A 22,297-nucleotide genomic window follows, 5' to 3' on the forward strand; every position below is an offset into this window, starting at 1 on the left:
CCATCTCCGTCAGCTGCTCCGCCCACTCTGTGACACACACACACACACACATCAGGTCACGTGTGAGTCATATAAATCACCTGAGTCCCTGTGTGACCTCTGACCTCGGGTCTTCTCCATCTCCATCTGTCGGAGCCGGTGCTCCCAGGTCCCGTCCTCAGGATCCAGCTCCTCGTCGCTGTCGTACTCGTGCTGGTGGTTCTTGATGGTCTTCTCCCACAACAGCTGCATGTCCTGCATCGCACGCTTGTGCTTCATGATCATGTCGAACATCTCCTGCATCTGATGCACACACACACACACACACTGTTTTTACACTCATGTTAAGTGCTTTATTACTCTAGGTGTGTGTGATATTCTGTGAGTTTATCAATAACGATAATCAGAGTGTGTTATTGTGCTGATATCTTAAACTGAGTCCTAAAGTGTTTGATCTTCTTCATATTCTGTGTGGAGGTCAGTTCTCACTGATAGAAATTAATCTTTTCCAATAAGTTTAAACTGATTTTTATAAAGCCATTCTTTCTGAAAGTGTCCATTATCTTTGGAGTCAGATTCTTATATGTAATCAGTGAATTAGAATAATAAGACACAAGCGAGTGAACTCATTATTAATAAACTTGATCTCTGCAGTGCAGAGGAAACACAGAAGCTGCGTCTGAAGAGACATTTAGATGCATTTACACACAAGACATGAACGCATTAATAATGTTCTGATATATTACACATTAAACACTGAATACTGCTATTTGAAATTATTTAAATAATAAAAGATACTATAAATGTGAAATTAAAACCTCCAGTAGGTGGCAGCGAGTCACTGTTAATAAGTGATTCACTGCGATTGAACTGAATCATTTAAACACTTGATTCTTCAGGAACGAATCCCTGTTGCTCAGAGACACAGAACAGATGATTTTGGAATGATTTTTGTTGTTGAAAATGGGGCAGAAACAGGAAATATGGTGTCTAAAACATAACTCTCTTCATTAACTTCTTGTTTATTGAACTGTTGTAGAAATAATATCACTTTTGTAATCATGGAAATTTTGGAGAATGAAACGGCGTTCTTCGTGTGAAACTGATTAACTGTATGAAGTGGTATAAATATATACATTTTCTGGCACCCTGTCTTGAATTTGTGATAATTTTAAATGTGTTTTAATAGACTGAATCATGCAGTGAAAGAACACACACTAGTCTAGACTTCAACTGAAGTCAACAATCATATTATCACAGACGATATACACATGGCACAGCCCTATATTACTCTACAGCAAATCTGAGCTGCTTCACTGTTTATTTCATCATAAATGTCATCTATTATAATCTGATCAACACGACTATAAGGCATGAAGATATTATGATATTATAAACACTGACATCATGATTTTACTCCAAGCTGCTTTAAAACAATGTGTATTGTGAAAAAAGTGCTACATAAAATTTACTTAATTTTTGAGAGAATCATTGCAGGGTACAAGGATGTGAAAATGGTGAAGAACTTCCTTTTAATGTACAAACTTGACTCTAAATTTCCTGGAAATCATTTATAAATTTCTTTCTGATGATTTTTTTTGATGTGTTTTTCTGTAATATTTAGTATCACCGCTGTGGCATGTGACTGTTAAAGACATGACTGACAGTACGGGGTTTATGGGTAACGTGTGTGTGTTCGTACTTCCTGTTGTTCTTTGAGTTGCTTCTTCTGATCGTCTGACAGCTCCGTCACACCCACCAGACCCACCGGCTTCCCCTTCTTATATCCCAGACTGCTCAGCTCCTGATCTACACACACACACACACACACACACACACACACACACACACACACACACACACACAGTAAAAGAGTGTGATTCTGTTTCTGTGCGCAAGTGTGTTTCTATGAGCGTGTGTGTGTGAGTGAGTGTGTGTGTGTTTCTGTGAGTGAGTGTGTGTTTCTGTGAGTGTGAGTCTCTGTGTGTGTGTTTCTGTGAGTGAGTGTGTGTGTGAGTCTCTGTGTTTCTGTCTGTGAGTGAGTGTGTCTCTGTGAGTGTGTGTGTGTGTGAGAGTGTGTGAGAGTCTCTGTGTGTGTGTGTGTGTGTGTGTGTGTGTGTGTCTCTGTGTGTGTGTGTGTGTGTGTGTGTGTGTGTGTGAGAGTCTCTCTGTGTGTGTGTGTGTGAGAGTATGTCTCTCTGTGTGTGTGTGTGTGTGTGTGTGTGTGTGTGTGTGTGTGTGTGTGTGTGAGTCTCTGTCTGTGAGTGAGTGTGTGTGTGTGGGTTAGTGTGTGTCTCTGTGAGTGTGTGTGTGTGTGTGAGTCTCTGTTGTGTTGTGAGAGTGTGTGTGTGTGGGTTAGTGTGTGTCTCTGTGAGTGTGTGTGTGTGTGTGTGTGTGTGTGAGTGTGTGTGAGTGTGTGTGAGAGTCTCTCTGTGTGTGTTTCTGTGTGTGTGTGTGTGTGTGTGTGTGTGTGTGTGAGTCTCTGTCTGTGAGTGAGTGTGTGTGTGTGGGTTAGTGTGTGTCTCTGTGAGTGTGTGTGTGTGTGTGTGTGTGTGTGTGTGTGTGTGTGTGAGTGTGTGTGAGTGTGTGTGAGAGTCTCTCTGTGTGTGTGTGTGTGAGAGTATGTCTCTCTGTGTGTGTGTGTTTCTGTGTGTGTGTGTGTGTGAGTCTCTGTCTGTGAGTGAGTGTGTGTGTGTGGGTTAGTGTGTGTGTCTGTGAGTGAGTGTGTGTGTGAGTCTGTCTGTGAGTGTGTGTGTCTCTGTGTGTGTCTGTGTGTGTGTGTGTCTCTGTGTGTGTGTGTGTCTGTGTGTGTGTGTGTGTGTGCACCGGTCAGTGCAGGAGTGCTGGCTGCGGTCGCTGGAGCAGCAGGGCTGATGAGGGCCGGCGTGGGCAGCTCCACTTTATCATCCTCGGCTCCCCAGCGGCTCTTCCTCTTCCTCTTGGCAGCGGTGTGTGTGTGTGTGTGTTCCTGTGAGACGGCCGTCTGTGATTCGCTGCTGCTCTTATCCTGGCGGAACTCGTCCACTTTAGCCTTATAGAAGCGATGAGCCGCGCTCTGATAGTCGTACAGGAAACTGAGAAAGAGCACAAACATCATCTTCTGTTGATCAGTGCCTCCGTGTTTGAGTCTGTAAACGCTTTCTGGGTGAGTTTAAGGCTTTTTATATCAATGTTAAATATAGTGCATTGTGGGTGTTTGACCACGGGCCTTTCTCAGTTTCTGCCGTCATGGAGCGCTGTTCTTGTGTTTCTGCTGCACAGACGGTCCGGTCTGGTCTCACCTGAAGGCGGGATTGTCTCGGTTGTGTTGAGCAGCCGTGATCTCCACCTCCGGGCCGCCGTCCGCCACGAAGCGCGCCAGTTTCTCCGCCACCTTCCTGGTGCTGTCGTCCACTGAGGAGGAGACTTTAAGCAGTCTATCAGAACCAGCAGCTCAAACTAAACAAGCTCCATTATGAGTGTGTGTACTGCAGCAGAGAGAGAGCTGGATGGGGTTTGGGAAGAGCACAGTGACGTCTGACGGACACACACACAGAGTCACACACACACACACACGGACACTCACTCACAGAAACACACACACAGACTCTCACACACACACACTCACAGAAACACACACACACACACTTCCTCAGAAACACACACACACACACTTCCTCAGAAACACACACACACACACACTCACACGCACACTTCCTCAGAAACACACACACACACACACACTCACAGAAACAAAAAACTCAAAGGAAAAAAAATTATATTTATAACAGTTTGTGAGGGGAAGCGTTTACTGAACGGAGCCGCTGTGACACTGTGGTATGTACGTGTGTAAACTATATTTGTTTGTAATTAATTAAATAACTTTTTTTATGAATGGTTGTGTTTTTTTTTTCTGAATAGCATTATGCTTTTATGATTTTTCCTGCAGCCTTGGAAACGGTCTAATAATGCGTTTCATGGATTCTTGTCTGTGAAATGCAGCACTTCCGGTTTTCAGAATCGAATACAGTAATAGAATGGAGGAATGTGTGCATGTTAAAGGTGTTTCTCACCATCGGTCTGAAGCGACGCGTCTCGTCTGAGCTCCGCCACTCTCCTCCTGTAGTACAGAAACTCCCTACTGCTCTTCTCAAACAAGAACCTGCGCAGGAGAGAGTCAGAGCTGCACCGTCTGCACCCAACACACAAAACAACCGGCTACTAGTGACGGGTGAGAACTCACGAGAACACGGGATCGTCTCTGTAGTCCTCCATGGCCTTCTTCTCCAGCTCTGCACCTCCTTCAGCGACGAACGAGGCCATCTTATCGATGACGAGACGCAGGTCTCCGTCCTCTGGGGGGGAAACTTTAAGCAGGCTATGAGAACGCCAGCGTAACGCAAACACAGCACACAGCGCATGTCTGATCATCTGACGGACGTACAGTCACACGATGAGCCGAGTGAGCAGCGGACCGACAGCTTGTTCATCACGCTCTTACAGCTGAACCTGAGCCTTGAGCTGCACTACACTGCTTTGTGCTCCAGGGTCACATTTCAATCTGTTTCAGTATTTCTTACTTGCCCTTTCTGAGAGAGTTTTCATTGCAGTGATCTTCTTGTTTTTTTGTAGACTGTAAATGATTCAGTGAGGGAGTGCACTGCCCAAATAAATCAAATCTGAAGCACAGACGATTTCAGAACTTTTTGCAAACCTGTTTGATCAAAAGAGTGATTCATTTCTCCATTTCTAAACAGCCAACAGAAAACAAACAAGACATGACTGCTGAAATAATAATAACAGAAGAAATGATTCTCAGGTCAGTGTACATTAATATCTTCATCTTCAGGCAAAGATTCATCAATTAATATTTTCATAATAGTTTTACTTCACGTGCCTGCTTGCAGCAGGGGCGGAGCTTAAGAGACTAAACGATTGGAGGAATCCTGCATACATCACCAGAGAGAAGATCTGATTAAACATAAGCTCACAACAGAAAAAAATATACTGTTTACAGTAAGATCTATAACATGCATTTAGAATAAAGATCAGGTGGATTTCCACTTCATGCTGATTTAATAAACATATCAATGTGGGTCTGCTCTTCACAAAACTCATCGTGTGACTTCAGAAGGCAATAGTGCAAATCATACGGACTGTTATGAATATTTATGGTGCTTTTTGAGCTGCAAAGTATCAATAACAATCCATGTCCCTCACACGTAAAAGAGCAGCGGGAACATGCTTCTTTCATGAGTGTGACTGAGGGTCAACTAGTCCTTTAGTTAGTCATGTTAACTCAACGAGAGGAAGAATGTTGGTCAACAGGTCTTTAGGTGAACGTTCCCAGGTCAAAACGTGGGGGGTGCGATACCTTTGACCTCCAGAAAGTCTGCATCATCGTCCTCCTCCTCCTCTTCATCGGGGGAGCTGAACACATTGGGTCGGGCCGCGGGCAGCGCCGTCTTCTTGGACGGAGAGTAGTTCTTGAACTGATTGATCATGCTGCTGACCCCCAGACCCGGACGCTTTCCGATCAGAACGCTCCTCTTCTGAGCCTGACCTCCGGCTGGGGGCGGGCTCTGAGCGCTGGGGGCGGAGCCGGACGATCCTACAGGAAATGACATCAGCACCAGAGCTGCATGACAGTCCAAACAGAGCAGATCGCATGCTGCATTTTAAAAGAATTCAGTACAATGCGCATGAACGTCACCTGAGCAGTGGAGCTTTCTTTGAGTTCTGAGTTGGGTTCACGTTAGTGAGAAAACATCAGCACTACAGTCCAGCTGAATTACAGCCTCATTAATGCACTTTTATTTCCCTTCAGCAGAAGTACAGGCGCTCATCTTACAGTGACACATGACCAGAGGCGTGCAGTAGCAGCTGGCTCACGAAACCTTTCATATTCATCATATCCTGTGCAGTGACTCAGCCTTACCTTATTAGATGCATCAGATTCTGACATTTGATCAATATATTCAGTCAGAATAATGAGAAACTACAGACTGTCATCAAAACCCTTGTTTGCTCTGCAGAAGTGGCACAGATTCTGCATCTAACATCACTACTGATGTTTTAAAAATCATGTTTTTAATATTGAAATATAAAATAACTTAAAAATAAAATTATGATTTAAATATGAAACTAAAAGTGAGTTAAATGTCTTAAAAAGCGAGTCATTCATTCAACTGAATCGTTCAAACAACTGATTCATTCAGGAACGAAAAGCCCAACGTTTCTGTAACAACTTTGTTTAGAGCTATTTTCAGTGGTGAAATTGAGCAAAAACAGACAATATTTGTCTAAAATGTAACGGTATATTAACTTCTTGTTTATTGAACTGTAAAACGAATATCATCTTTGCAGTCGTGCAGATATTGTTGAACTGTATCATATATAACTGAGTCAAAGCAAACATGAGAGAGAGAGAGAGAGAGAGAGAGAGAGACAGAGAGAGAGAGACAGAGACAGAGAGAGAGAGAGAGAGACAAACCTTCATCAGCGCTGGATTTCTCTCGCTGCATCTTCAGGAACTGCTGCAGGAAGCTGCCGTCGTTCACAAACTTGTTTGATGAGGATGAAGAGGAGGAGGAGGAGGATGAGGATGATGAAGATGCCTCTGAGGGAGGAGAACTGACACACACACAGAGAGAGAGAGAGATCAACACACACTGATCACGTGTGTTCTGCTGTACTGATGATCAGAGCCGTGCCTCACCTGCTGGATTGGTTCTGGTCCAGGTTCTGGTTCTGGTGCTGGTTCTGGATGGGCTTCTGCTTCTTCTGAGCCTGTTCTCTCAGTCTGGCCTCGATCTCTCTCTTCTTCTGAGCGATCAGCTCCTCCTGTCTCATGATCACATTCAGTTTACTCTTCTGATGAGTCTTCCAGCCGCCTCGACCTGCAACACACACACACACACACACACACACACACACACACACACACACACACAGACACACACACACGCACACACACAGACAGACAGACACACACACACACACACACACGTTTATTTCACTGTGTTACAGTACATGTGCTCACAGTTCTGTAATATAAGGTGACTACACAGGTAGGGGTAGGTTTAGTACCTAGTTATTGTGACTATAAGAAGTACACAGACAGTATGAACATGCGGAGCAGGACTGTAAAATATAGTGCTAGTGTGCTTCATTGTTTTTATTGATTCGGTCGAGTCAGGAACTTTTTAACGAGTCACGACTCATAAATGAATTTACATTTCAACATCACAAGCACAAAAACACACATGCTCTCACGAAACCGATCAACAATAGAATATATATTAAAAAAACGAAGCCTAATTCAGTCATATTATTTACATGACAATTAAAACATAGTGATTTCTATGTTTTCCTGAGATTTATTCTCATATTTCTATCCGTAATAAATACATTCCGTTTCAGTTTCAATTTAGTTCAGCTTTATTGACATGACAACTGGAGAACACTAACGTTACTGCTAAAAAAGAAAAACAGATAAAGATGAAAAATGAAACTCATATGTAGAATTTAAAGTGAATAGAGAGTGATATCAGGCTCATTCAGCACGAAACGCAGCTTCTAGAGCTCTGGTGTGGTGTTTATATCCACACCTCGCTGAGGAAACACAACACAACTGAGCTGTTTCGGGTTAGCACTGAAGCGGCTAATCGAGCAAAACAATCCCAACAAACATCATCTCAACAAACTGAGTCACAGAACGAGTCAGACACGCAAACAAACGCACATATGTGAGAGAAAGCAGTGTTTGTGAGGATATTTTAGTGTGTGCGGGCCTGTACCTGCATCGCCGGACTCCATCGCGCTGAACGCTGAGCAGCAGCTGCTTCTTCTTCTGTGGTCTGCAGAGCGGATGGAGAATTACACCGCAGCGCTACTGTCGCCGCCTGCCGGCCGCGCGCTGCACATGCGCGTCTCACCGCGAATACTGTGCACGCTTCTTTTTACTTTATTCAGCAACATAAACTTTACAACCATACATACTGAGTACATGCAGGGTTGGGCAAAGAAACAACAAAAAGTATGTTAAAATTATCTATCTATCTATCTATCTATCTATCTATCTATCTATCTATCTATCTATCTATCTATCTATCTATCTATCTATCTATCTATCTATCTATCTATCTATCTATCCTATTATCTATCTATCTATCATAAACATGTTTATAACTGTATTTATGAGCTATAAACAGCATGTGTTTGTCTGTGATCACTGCTGCTGCTGAATCTGATGATGTGTCTGTTGTGAAATGTTATATTTCTGTTCTGTTGTTAGAATGTTTATGAGATGGAAGATGCGTCATTAATAACGGTGTCTCAAAATAAATATTCACAATTATAATTATTAGAACGTATGCAGGTAGGAATAACAATATTAACCTTATATAAAACACTATAAACATTTTAGAAATAATAGTGTAGCAGAAATACTTTGAGACAGAACAGAAACACCAGCGTTTATAATCTGAATATTTAATATTTAAAGTTTGTGAAATACAGTATTTATAAATGATGAGGTCAGTGAGGTCAGGATGAGCTGCAGGTCTCTGATGCACACAGTCTCCATCTGACCAGCATTAATGACTGTGTGTTAGCAGCACGATTCTCTCACTGCTTCGACTGAAGCTCAATCTGAACCATTCTCCTCCAGAACCCTCACTGTTCTCACGATTCCTGATTCCTGAGGAAGAGGAGGAGGATTTAGTCCAGGACACTTAGTCAAGGGCTCACACACACACACACACACACACACACACTCACCATACACTCACACACACGAAACACACACACAACAACACCACACACACACACACAACACACACACAACACACTCACACAACACACTCACAACACACACACACACACACACGCACAACAGACACAACACACTCACACAACACACTCACAACACACTCACACAACACACAACACACGCACAACACACTCACACAACACACACACCACACTCACACACACACACACACACACACATACACCACACACCACACACCACACACACCCACCACACACACCACACCACACGGTGCACACACACAGACACACCACACAACACACAACACACACACACACACACACACAGTCACAGACACACACACACACACAACACACACACACACTCACACACATCAACCACAGCGACACACACCCTCAACACACACACACACACCAACACAACCACACCACACGACACAGACCACACACACAAACACACACGCACAACACACACACTGGACACACACACACACACACACACTCACACACACACACACACACACACACACACACTGTCACACATTTAGACACACACCACACATGTCACCACACACCACACACACACACATGAATGTGACACACACCACACAACTCACTCTCTTTCTGCATCGATCCAGAATGCTCAGCTGCACACTCAACTCCAGCACACACACACGATCCGCAAACCGATGTAACCAGACACCAGCAGAAGAAGAATCACACTACACATAAACATGAGCATGAAACACAGTTCAGCCTTTAACAGCTCAGACAGAAGCAGTGTTTATCAGATGATTCATTACATACAGCAGAGTCAAACACACATGATGCTCAAACACGTCTGATTGATCAAACCCCAGCGAGACTCAAGCTGAAGCTGGTTTCAGAACACAGAACTGTGATCCGGTCTTTCTGTGTGACCTCTGAACATCAGATTAATATTCACTTTCCTGATCGACCGCGTACCAGCTCGTCAGATCTCACAGTCTCTTCACTTCATTCTCTTTACAAGAAAAGTTCAGACAAACATGAAAATGAGCTGAAAATGTGCTCACCTTCAGAGTGTGTTTCTTCATCAGGTTTGTAGAAATGTAGCACTGCATCAGTGTCTCATCAATGGATGCTCTGCAGTGAATGGGTGCCATCAGAATGAGAGTCCAAACAGCTGATAAAAACATCACAATAATCCACAAGTAATCCACAGCACTCCAGTGCATCAGTTAACATCTGGAGAAGACAGAAGATTAAACACATCCAGCATTAAGATGTTTTTAACTCAAATACATAGAGTCTATAATCCATAATAACACTTCCTCCAGTGAAAAAGTGCATTTGGTGTTGTGAATCACATCAGAAATCCTGCACAGTTTAGAGCAGCGTTTAAAACAGCTCTAAACAAATATGTGTCTGGATTTTCAGGTGAGAGACAACACCAGAACACTTTTTCACTGCAGGAAGTGTTATTATGGATTATAGACTCTATGTATTTGAGTTAAAAACGTCTTAATGCTGGATGTGTTTCACAGTTTGTCTTCTCCAGATGTTCACTGATGGACTGGAGTGCTGTGGATTACTTGTGGATTATTGTGATGTTTTTATCAGCTGTTTGGACTCTCATTCTGACGGCACCCATTCACTGCAGAGCATCCATTGCTGAGACACTGATGCAGTGCTACATTTCTACAAACCTGATGAAGAAACAAACTCATCCTATAAAAAAGGTTAAAAAAAGGATCAATATTTTGTTAGTTTTTGCTTAAAAGGAGCAAAAATATCTGCTAATGGGGCAAGAAATGTAATCTTAATTCAAAGGCTAAACAAGATTATTTTTCTTGCCTCATTGGCAGATATTTTTGTTCATTTTAAGCAAAAATTAACAACATTTTTGATTCTTTTTTTTTTAAACAAGACTTAAAATCTTAAGTTATTTCACCTGTCAAATAAATGCTTCTTGATTCAAGAATGGTCAGATATTTGTACTAGAAAACAGACAAACATACTGAGTAAGAAGATGGTCTCATACTCACAGGATCATGTAGAAGAGCAGCAGTCTGTCCAGGCTCCGCGTCTCATTGGACGACAGAACGGAGCTGACCTTCTCTGTTACCATGGTTACCCAGGAGACGGCTAGATCAGAGAACACACACGTGATAACAGCAGCAGACTCGTTCTGGGTCCCTAGCCTTTACACAAGTATTACACTGGAAAAACACGTTTAAAATTACACCTTCTGGAGCCATTAATGTGGTAAAAGCTTTTGTAACATTATACACTCTACCATTCAAAAGCTTGGAGTCAGTGTTTTTTTTTCACGTTTAAAATGGGGGGGGGGGGGTTATAGAAATTAATACTTTTATTTAGCAAGGATACTTTAAATTGATCAAACGTGATCATGAAGGCATTTATAATGTTACAAAAGATTTCTATTTCAGATAAATGCTGTTCTTCTGAACTTTCTATTCATCAAAGAAACCTGAAAAAAATTATACTTTTTTATACTTATTAATAATAATCAGAAATGTTTTTTGAGCAGCAAATCATCATATTAGAATGATTTCTGAAGATCATGTGACACTGAAGACTGGAGTAATGATGCTGAAAATACAGCTGCACATCACAGAAATAAATTACACTTTAACAGAGATTCACATAGAAAACAGCTGTTTTCATTGGAATCATATTTCAGAATTGTATTGTTTTTGCTGTACTTTGGATCAAATAAATGCAGGCTGTTCTAAACTGGTAGTGTATTAGAGATTCTGGTCTGGATGGCTGAACCAGCAGTAAACCCTCTGCGAGCCGGTTCAGTCCAGCAGGGGTGTGTTTGTGTGTTTGTTCACCTGTGCTGTGCTCCTCCGGTGTGATGATCTTTCTGCTGGTTTCACTGCTTCCTGCTTCTGCTGCAACACAACAACAACCCATTTACATTCTTCATCTCCACCATAAACACAAAACATCACCGTCTCAGCTCAGCTTTGATTCTTCAGACTGTGTCTGAATCAGACTCACGCTGGAGCCTTCGACTCTCGTCTGTCCTCTCAGGACTCTCCTCTAGACTCGACTGGCTGGAAATCTGTCAGAGGACATCATCACTCGATTGCAAGAGTTATTCAATTAGAAAAAAGAGTATAAGACAAGCACTTAAAGTGTGTGTTTTCACTCAGAGAGAGTTGATCTGACCGTGTCGATCTCCAGATCCGGAGGGTTTTCTGTGCAGGATTTCCTGCTGCTGTTCTCCGTCTGACAGAAGAGACAACAACACACATAAACACACTTAAAAACTTCTATGCATTTACACTGAAACACCATCACTGTGCAGGATTTCCTGCTGGTGTTTTATTTATGACATAATTTTAATTTTTGGGTGGAATAAGTCTGAAACACGCTTCTCGATTCAGTAACGACACGAACACATACTGAAACACAGAGAAACAGAGGAAGCACTGATCCAAACATGATTTATGATTCCTGTACTTGATATTAAACTGCAAAAACTGATCTTCTTACTCAGTATGTTTGTCTTGTTTTCTAGCATAAATATCTAAACATTCTTGAATCAAGATGCATTTACCTGACAGGTGAAATGACTTAAGATTAAAAAAATATATATATATCAAAATTTTGTTAGTGTTTGCTTAACTCGAGCAACAATATCTGCCAATGGGGCAAGAAAAATAACACTTTATTTTGATAGTCCAATTTAGGCATTCTACTAACAGTAATAAGTACATGTCATCTAGTATTCATCAGAGTATCAGAAGATATTTGCTAACACTTTCCTCTGATGGGTCCACAAACACACTGACTATGAGAAACTTAGCAAAAAAATGCATTGATTGATTGATTGATTGATTGATTGATTGATGGATGGATTGATTGATTGATTGATTGATGGATGGATTGACACCTTGTGTCCGTCTGTGGTGATGATGGCGATGGCGTTGGGAAGGATCTTAGCGGTGTGTTTCTTCTTTACGCTCTGAACGCTGGACGCGTGGATCATCAGCTACACAAACACACATCATTCACGCTCATAATCACTGTCCTGTCTTACACGCTGTAACTGTTCTTCACTGAACAGAAGCCTCACCCGGGTGTCCTTCAGCAGCACAGACGAGTGGAAGCAGATGTGCTGACCGGACAGGTACATCTTACCGTGGTAAATCACCTCCTTCTGCAGGCCGCAGCTGTGCACTGAAACATCAGACGCCGCTGCATTCAGTCGCCGCACACGCGACACAAACCTCCTTTACTTCAGAAATAAAGACCTGCTACGTACACTCACAGTCAAAAGTTTCTGAACAGTAAGATTTTGAATGTTTTTAAAGAAGTCTCTTCTGCTCACCAAGCAGTACAGCAAAAGCAGTAATATTTGAAATATTTTTACTATTTAAAATAACTGTTTTCTATTTAAATGGATTTTAAACTGTAATTCAGTCTTCAGTGTCACATGATCTTCAGAAATCATTCTAATATGCTGATTTGCTGCTCAAGAAACATTTCTGATTATTATTATTATTATCAGTATTTAAAACAGATGAGTACTTTATTGTGAAATCTTCTGATGCACTTGAGGAGCCACATCTGAGACTACTGACGTCTTTTGCTCAGGAGAGACACTGAAGACAATATTTGCTCTCCATCTCATCTCAGACGGTGAGAAATACCTGAGGTGTTAAGGAGATTGTGTAAAGCTGATCATTAGGCAGCGGAGACTCACCGTGTTCCAGATCCTCGGTCTCAGGGACCTCAGGGAAGAGTTTGTGGAAGGTTTTGTAGTGGCTCTTCAAGCTCTGATCAAAAGAAGAGAAGGTGAAGATGATGAAGTGTTGATGGACTCATGAAGAGTTTGACGGAGTTCAGTGAAGAAGTAACTCACATTACGAACACTGGATCCCTCCTCCTCTATAGTCATGGATCTGATGGAGATCAGGACACAAAGGTGAGACGCTCTCAGCGTGGTCAGGTCACTCTTGTACAGTTTAGTGAGTCACTATACTCAAGAACTGATGAGTGAAGCCTGACCTGCGTGAGGCGCTGCCGCTGTGCTCAGGGAACTCCAGATGTGTCTGGACTGGATTCTGGAAGCTTCTGCTGTCTGAAGATCTTCTCAGCGTGCTGTTCTTGGGCTCTGCTGCGCTTCCACTGATCTCCAGCTGATACCTGCACGCAGACACACATCTACAGTCACACACGACCCTACAGAGACAGACTGTGGTTTAATATGATGCACATCTTCACCTGTTACAGTGCAGTCTAACACACTGATGTATTTCATCACACAGAGAGTGATGGTGAATGTGAGAGTGATGGTGAATGTCACACATCTCATGTTAATATGCTTTAAATATTGTTTTAAGTTTATATATTGTTTTATTATGATATCTGAATTGGTTTTGTGTATTTGAAAACATAAGTCCCCGGCCGTTCTATCTGCCGAGGAAATATACTGCCATACTGCTCGTTTCGGTTTACATTCCCCCGAACAACAACAGGAACGATGCACTAAATGAACTGTACCAGCACATCAGCGAGCAGCAGACAGCACACCCTGATGCTTTTCTCATCACAGCTGGGGATTTCAACCATGCTGACTTAAAGAGTGTGTTTCCTAAAATACACCAACACATTAACTTTCCAACACGAGGTAATAACATTTTAGACTTTGTTTACACCACACAGAGAGGAGCTTACAAAGCCCTCCCCCTCCCCCCCCTCCTCGGTGTCCTCAGACCACATCACTGTCATGCTAATGCCTGCATACAGACCGCTCATTAAAGTCGCTAAACCAGTTCAGAAACAGATTCAAGTGTGGCCAGAAGGATCGTCTGAGGCTCTTCAGGACTGCTTTGATACAACTGACTGGAATATGTTTAAGCAGGCTGCCACTTATAATAACTCCACTGACCTCCAGGAGTACTCAGAGACTGTCACTGCCTACATCAACAAGTGTATTGATGATGTAACAGTCAGAAAAACTATCACTGTCCGGGCCAACCAAAAGCCATGGATGACAGGGGAGGTCTACAGACTCCTGGAGAAAGTGTATTGATGATTTAAGAGCTGGAGACGAGGGGGGCCTGAGAACAGCCAGGGCCAACCTATCCCGCGGCATCAGAGAGGCTAAGAGACAGTACTCCAGGAGGATAGGCCCATCGTTTCAGCGACAGCAGAGACACTTGGAGCCTGTGGCAGGGGGATACAGACCATTACGGACTACAAGCCCCCACAGCGGACCTGTGACAGCAACATCTCTCTGCTGAACGAGCTGAACACCTTCTTCTTCGCCTCGCTTTGAGGCACAAAACAGCACCACTGCACAGAAGACTCCACCTCCTCCCAGTGACCAGGTGATGATGCTGACCCCAGACAGCGTGAGGAGATCCTTCAGCAGGATCAATGCACGCAAAGCTCCGGGTCCTGACAACATTCCTGGGCGTTGTCAATGCAGACTGTGCAGCAGAACTCACTGATGTCTTCACAGACATTTTCAACATCTCACTGAGTCAGGCTGTTGTTCCCACATGCTTCAAAGCTACCACCATCATTCCAGTCCCCAAAGAAGCCATCTCCATCCTGCTTCAATGACTACCGTCCTGTTGCACTTACTCCCATCCTCATGAGTGCTTCGAACGGCTAGTCATGCACCACAAGAAGTCTGCCCCCCCCCTCCCTGGACCCATTCCACTTACAACAAAATGGTTTTTGAATATCGGTCCAAAACCGGTCGACCGATGATGCCATCTCAACTACCCTCCACTCAGCACTCACACATCTAGAGGAAAAAAGACTCATACGTCAGAATGCTGTTCATAGCACTTCAGTTCAGCATTCAACACAATCATCCCTCAACAGCTCATTCACAAATTGGTCGAGCTGGGGCTCAACACTTCGCTGTGCAACTGTCTGTTGGACTTTCTGACTGGAAGACCTCAGGCAGTACGTGTCGGCAGCAACACATCCAGCACCATCACACTGAACACTGGGGCCCCCCAAGGATGTTGTGCTGAGCCCCCTCCTCTTCACTCTGCTGACCAACGAATGCACACCGTCACACAACTCCAACATCTTCATTAAAGTTTTGGGCGGATGACATGACTGTGGTGGGTCTCATAAGCAACAGAGATGAGACAAACTACAGGAGCGAGGTGAGCCGCCTGGCCGGGGTGGTGCAGTGACAACAATCTCTCTCTGAACGTGGAGACGACGAAAGGAGATTGTTGTGGACTTTCAGGAGAGCGCACACTCAGCATGTTCCTCTGACCATCAACGGTGCGACGTGGAGAGAGTGAGCAGCACCCAAGTTTCTGGGTGTGCACATTCACAGAGGACCTCTCCTGGACCGACAACACTGCAGCACTGGCCAAGAAATCACAGCAGCGGTCTCTACTTCCTCCGCAAACTGAGGAGAGCCAGAGCCCCACCCCCCATCATGTAATCACCTTCTCTACAGAGGCACCATCGAGAGCATTCTGACCAGCTGCAATCACTGTGTGGTATGGCGGCCTGCAACGCGTCCTGCCGGAAGACTCTTCAACACATAGTGAGAGCAGCTGAGAAGATCATTGGTGTCTCTCTCCCCTCCCTCCAGGACATTTATGGAACCCATCTCACTCGAAAAGCCCTCTGCATTGCAGGTGATCCCCCACTCACCCGTCACACCAGCTTCTTCAGTCTGCTCCCATCAGGAGGAGACTGCGGAGTCTCCAGGCCAGGACCAGCAGACAACTGAAGGACAGCATTCATCCATCAGGCTGTCAGGAATCTGAACTTTCTTCCGAACTTGCCCCCCCCCCCCCCCCCCCCTAAAAAATTTTTTATCTGCACTGTTTGTTCACTGGTTTGCACTCTATCTGCCATGTGCCTTGCGCTGCTTTTATTTAACCTTATTTTTTATTTTATTTTTTTCTATTAGGTCTTTTGTTACATTCCCTTATTGTATAGTTATATCCTATATTTTATATTTGATCTGTATTTTTAGGCTTTACTGTTAGTGTTATCTGTATGCACCGGGGGTCTGAGAGTAACGCAATTTCGATTCTCTGTATGTATGTACTGTACATTGTGGAAGAATTTGACAATAAAGCAGACTTGACTTGACTTGAACGATGATATCTGCATTCCTTCTGAGAACTCAACAGGAGCGATGTCTTGAAACCGTTACAGGTGAAGACTTTTGACTTTTAGTTTTTTTTATTTTTTTGTATTGTAGAAAGTATTTCAGTAAATTAAACCATTAATGTTACTACTGTCATAGAATCATTATTAGTAGTAATTTGACAGTTCTGCTATTGTTTCTGAAATAAGTTATTTTGTGACTGAATTCAGAGACTTTAATTAAATAAATAAGAATAAAAGCCTAATGGCAGAGAAATCAGAATATTTCTAAAGTTTCCATCTGATTTTAGAAAGCAAAAGTTCATAGACGAGTCGTCAGCGACAGAACAAGTCTTAAAAACCAAACAAACCTCTTCACATGTTGGGCAAAGAACTTGATTATGACTGCAATTCAGAAGCTGAAGTTGATGAATTCTGTATTTTTACCATCAGCAGCTGCGATAAATCAAAAGTATGAAACTAAACCCCAAATGAGAGCCTCCAGACGTCACCTGAGATACTTTCTCCAGAGAAGCTCACTGACAGCGTCTCTTCTGACGGAAGCTGCTCTAAACTCATCTCTGAACGGAAAGGATTTGACTGAAGACACACAGGTTTCTGCTCTGATCCAGCCTCTACAGAAACCTGATTAACACGCCTGCGATCACTCGGGCAAACAAAGTCTTCAACAACAGACTGAGACTCGCACGGATGAACCAACACAATGCACTTTAACTGCAACTGGTTATTAATGTCTACAATTATTTACATAATCCTGAAAATCTGTTAGATGATGAATATATGCATCGACTGCAATAGACATTTTTTATGGTAAAAAGTTTTACAAAAATGTTGCAAAAGGACACTTGAATAAGAAATATGCATAAAATGACATTTTATAGTTTATGTTCATACAATTGTCAGCTTGTCCTGGATGTGAGGCTCTTCAGTAATACATGATCAAGACAGGTTGAGTTCTTGACGATCTTCTGTCTGTGAAACACTTTAACACTTTTATAAAATTACCTTGAGTGTACTGTCTGATTAATATTTATACATTTGTCTGAATGTCACAGATGAACCGTTCTGACAGTCGTGTGAGTCATTTAGAGGATTTATCTGTGCATGTTAAGCAGTTTTTAAATATTTATTATATACTATTTATTTATTTATAAGCATTTATTTTAAAAGCAATTTGTTTACCTGAAAATTTTGTATTTTTTTTTTAGTTCAAGTCTTATTAATTTTGCTTTACTCAATTATTTATTTATGTTTTATCCTTAGTAATTTTAATTTAGGCAATAATCCACACACAAGTGAATAGGGTTAAAAAATAACTAAAAGATATTATCTAGGCATTATCTTATCAAAAATGCACTAATTTCCAGCACATAAATCTGAAGACTGGATAAATACAGGTTCATAATGCTTGTTCGATTCATATTAGAGTTCAAGGTTTTTCCAGAGGGGGTTTTGTATCTCTCTTTTTATCATAAATACTGTCAACAGACAGAAAACAAACACATTTTCACCATGTTTTTAGGAGAAAATGTTGTATAAATAAGGTGAATCATATATGAACAAACCTTCAGAATACAGAGAGGGATAAAACTGTAAATTTTAATGTAATAGTGTAAAATTTTTTGTTATAGAGTATAGTCTTTAATTTCTACAGACACGAATTGATAAAGTGCAATAAAATTAACACTTAAATGTGTGTTTTGGATGTTCTCTTTCCACTAGTCTGAAACAAAACTTTACGAAGATCTGAATAACCCAAAATCTTAAAACTAATAGATGCATGAAATAACTGTGTTTGCCTGTAGTAACCTTAAATGTACTTATTTCTATTTATAAGTTAATTTTTGTCCTCTCTCTCTCTCTCTCTCTCTCTCTCTCTCTCTCTCTCTATATATATATATATATATATATATATATACATAGCTATATTTTAATGTTTTCGTTAACAATAACAAGAAAGACACACTCACCCTGAGCTTTCCAGAGAAAACCTCCTGTTTGCTTTTTTACTTCCCATCATGCCTGGGCCGGATACAGACGGTCTCCACTGAGCGGCGCCTGCAGATCTGTGTGTTATATGCATCCATCAGTCAGATCTCACTGCAGATAAAAGCAGCTATGACCACGCCCACCTGACGCACAGAGCCACGCCCACTGCAAGCCACTCCCACCACCTGTTACCAGGGCTGCGTCTGAAACCTGAAGAATGTCTAATAAAAGCATTTCATAAACTCTGAAGTCTTCAGTTATTTGTTTGTTATTGTCAGTGCTGCTTCTATGATGTTAACCTGAAGCTTTGGGGTCAGATGACACCTTTATGTGTTCATTAGCCCCGCCCAGCAGCCCCATGAGGCCACGCCCACATATCAGTGTGTTCTTTATAGCACATGACCAGCCACACCTGCACCATCAGGACTTACACAAAAACACTCTCATCAAGAATGAAGAGCGCAGATGTTATCAGACACACCAGAGACATGAGACGCAGTCTCTCAGGATTCACATCACTGCAGACGAACAAAGAGAGAGAGAGAGTCTGAGAACCGCCTCCACCAATCACATACACAAACACAAACAGGATGCTCCTCAAACAGATGACTAAATTACATCATGTTCCATTAATGAGGACAACTAGTACACACACACACACACACACACACACATTTCAACATGGCATCTATAAGCACTAACCCTAATCCACAGATTACAGTTTAAAAAACTACTTATTTTTATATAGTTTTTACAAATGAGGATGTCCCAAAATAGCGGTATTGTCCAGTTTAGATCACTTTTGGGTACACATTTATCCCCAAAATATGGCAATAAATAAATAAGTAGGTAAATAACTAAATAAATACTAGATACATAAATAAATAATATATAACATAGCATAGCATAACATAACATAACATATAACATAACATAAACAGTGTGTCTGCATCATTAAATACTCTCTCTCTCTCTATATATATATACATGAGTGTATCTGCTCTAGATATCAGCTCTGATGAACTCAGATGAATATCAGATTCTGGAAATAAGGATTTTAAGATGTTACTATAACAAATAAGAAACATACCAGTGTAATAACACAGACAGTCACGCAGTGAAACACAACACAATGAACGGGAGGTTCTGCTGTCAGACTGAAGAGAAGGACTCGGATTTCATTAATAACTCTGTCTGTGTGTGTAAGAGAGAGAGACGTTACACAATCTCACCCCCTCTGAGACACACACACACACACACACACACACACACACACACACACACACACACACACACACACACACACACACACACACACACACAGGTAACTGTTACATCAGCATTAATGTTACCTGATGACATTCACTCCTGCTCTGGTTCGGTGTGTTTCTCCAGTTGCTCCTTCAGCTTCACCTATTCCTGAACCTGAAGATCATCATCATCATCATCATCATTCTGAAATAACATGAGCTGTGGATGCTGAAGCACTGTGTGTGTGTGTTAATTCTTCTCCAGATCTCAGTGTGTTCAACACAAACAGTAAGAGCTGTTCACCAGCGTCACTGAGCTCATGTGAACCTGAAGATGGTTTTAATGCACGTGCGCTCCTGTTTCTGTCTGAAGGCTGTTTGTGAGTCTGATTTATAACCGATCCGTTCGTTTGACTCAGAAGTGATTCATTATTTAAATGAGTCTGTAATGATCTCGAGTTATTCTGGGCACTGTGATGCTTCATCTCTCTTGAGACTCTAATGTTAATTGGCTTCTCACACATTTCAACCGCGTCCATGATCACCATTCTCTCAGAAGATCTCACAATATTCGTGATAAAACTGTCCTCCTGTTCCGTTAACATGTAACGGAATTACATAAGTTAACTGCAAAAAAAAAAAAAAAATGTAACTAATCTTTTCCAAATGATGGGATAATTGAGTAATTAAATCACAGCTACTTATGAAAATGTTAATGATCACAAAGGGGGCTACATCTGAATATTTTTTTCACACACTTGATTTGATTTCTTTCATACTGCTTACGTTTCAAAATGATCAGCAGTGGAAAACATTCGAAGTTTAGAATTCAATCGTTAGAAAAGTAATCAAAAAGTAATCACTTATAATCAGTTACATTAGTTTAATAAAGCAATTGACTACTTATTACATTTTAAATAGGGTAACTTGTAATCTGTAACCTGTTACATTTCCAAAGTAACCTTAGTATGTGATTTAATGTGAGGTTTAGTATATGATTATTATGAGGTATTTGTATGTGTGGTTATTATGAGCTGACTTTCACATTCTGTCTGTCTTTATCTTGTACTTGATTGGAATCCTTTAAGATCTGAAGATTGGTTTTGTATATGATTATTATGATTGTATGTAAATTTTGAACAAAGGGTAGTTATTAAAGCTGGCATGAGTTGAGAGCTTGATATGGATGCTGGGTTTGGAGGGTGAGATGAATGCTGGGATTGAACGCCTGAGACACTTCAAATACAGATCCGCTTTCAGTCTTCAGATGATTTATGTGTGTTTGCTCTGAGGAGGCTTGAAAAGAAGGCAGATTTTTTTTCACACTTTGTAGCCCATAATCACGAGTCATGAAACAAGGAATGATCGTGAAACATTGTAATGAAGCGCTCTCTTTATAAACCTTTAAGAACAAATAAAAACCATTCTGATTTTCACAATGTTTCAGAATGACAGTGAATATCTAATAACTCATCAGTAACGATGATTCTTCTGAAACATCTGAAGCTCTAGAAACATGGATCTCCTGTGATTTATACAACATCTGATTCTGACTCAGTGCAAGCATATCTGTGAGTGTGTGTGTGTTATATATATATATATAATATCTGTCCTAACCCATACACTTAAAAATAAAGGTTTCAAAAGTAGGTTTTTCCACTGATTCCACTGGTTCCCAAAGAACAATTAAGTGAGCAGCTCTTAAAAGAAGCATGTTTTTCTTAGTCTGAAGAACAGTTTAATCATATTTAGTGGTTCCATGGATGTTAACGGTTCTTTGTGTAACCGTCAGTGGCAATAAAGCAGTAATACTCCAGATTCTTTCTTTGAAAATAACATTTTAAAATCAATATAGAATTTTTGTTTCAGATCTCGCTCTCTTCAGATTTCTTGAGTCAAATGAACACACTGACGTCCATCGTTCACTAAAGGTTGTTTTTTAACTGGTCCTACAGCGTTCATCTGCAGATATTTTTCAGAGCACGGAGCTTTATAATTATTCAGTCATTTGATATTTCAAAAGTGACTGAAGTTCAAAGACACCAAACTCAATCCGTATCCAGGCAACACTTTGACACACTGAAATTAAACTGAAGTGACCCTGACTGAACTAATAAGAGTCTGATGAAGCTGTGATACGCTGCATTTCACAGAAAATATTAGAGACTCTCAAACGTGCTTCACGTGAA

At 41.5% G+C, this 22,297-nt stretch overlaps 2 protein-coding genes across 4 annotated transcripts in view; both read right to left on the minus strand.

The window, feature by feature from the left end:
- The window catches only part of sugp1 (SURP and G patch domain containing 1), a 10,437-nt gene extending 2,533 nt beyond the window's left edge, over window positions 1–7,904 (minus strand). Inside the window, exons 1-11 of one of the 3 annotated variants that reach the window (XM_042719136.1) lie at window positions 7,758–7,904; window positions 6,677–6,857; window positions 6,452–6,591; window positions 5,333–5,596; window positions 4,202–4,325; window positions 4,032–4,120; window positions 3,261–3,372; window positions 2,806–3,053; window positions 1,682–1,788; window positions 105–282; window positions 1–27 (exon numbers count right to left, since the gene is read on the minus strand). The exon at window positions 1–27 is cut by the window's left edge and continues 80 nt beyond it. In XM_042719136.1, the coding sequence (XP_042575070.1) occupies window positions 1–27; window positions 105–282; window positions 1,682–1,788; window positions 2,806–3,053; window positions 3,261–3,372; window positions 4,032–4,120; window positions 4,202–4,325; window positions 5,333–5,596; window positions 6,452–6,591; window positions 6,677–6,857; window positions 7,758–7,776 (1,489 nt within the window). In that variant the 5' untranslated portion in view covers window positions 7,777–7,904. Of the gene's footprint in view, window positions 28–104; window positions 283–1,681; window positions 1,789–2,805; window positions 3,054–3,260; window positions 3,385–4,031; window positions 4,121–4,201; window positions 4,326–5,332; window positions 5,597–6,451; window positions 6,592–6,676; window positions 6,858–7,757 lie in introns of all 3 variants that reach the window. The other 2 variants (XM_042719137.1, XM_042719135.1) reach the window with 2 other exon arrangements.
- Window positions 7,905–12,104: 4,200 nt separating this feature from the next.
- On the minus strand, window positions 12,105–20,696 carry LOC122136337 (GRAM domain-containing protein 2B). The gene is made up of 8 exons (XM_042719204.1): window positions 20,211–20,696; window positions 18,840–19,376; window positions 13,777–13,914; window positions 13,631–13,670; window positions 13,472–13,544; window positions 12,842–12,945; window positions 12,659–12,757; window positions 12,105–12,167 (listed from the first exon to the last, which is right to left on the minus strand). The coding sequence occupies exons 2-8, from the start codon at window positions 18,950–18,952 to the stop codon at window positions 12,105–12,107; spliced, it is 630 nt and encodes a 209-aa protein (XP_042575138.1). The 5' UTR covers window positions 18,953–19,376; window positions 20,211–20,696.
- Window positions 20,697–22,297: the final 1,601 nt, after the last annotated feature.

Source organism: Cyprinus carpio, chromosome B2, assembly GCF_018340385.1.
Source record: "Cyprinus carpio isolate SPL01 chromosome B2, ASM1834038v1, whole genome shotgun sequence".
NCBI classification, from domain to species: domain Eukaryota; kingdom Metazoa; phylum Chordata; class Actinopteri; order Cypriniformes; family Cyprinidae; genus Cyprinus; species Cyprinus carpio.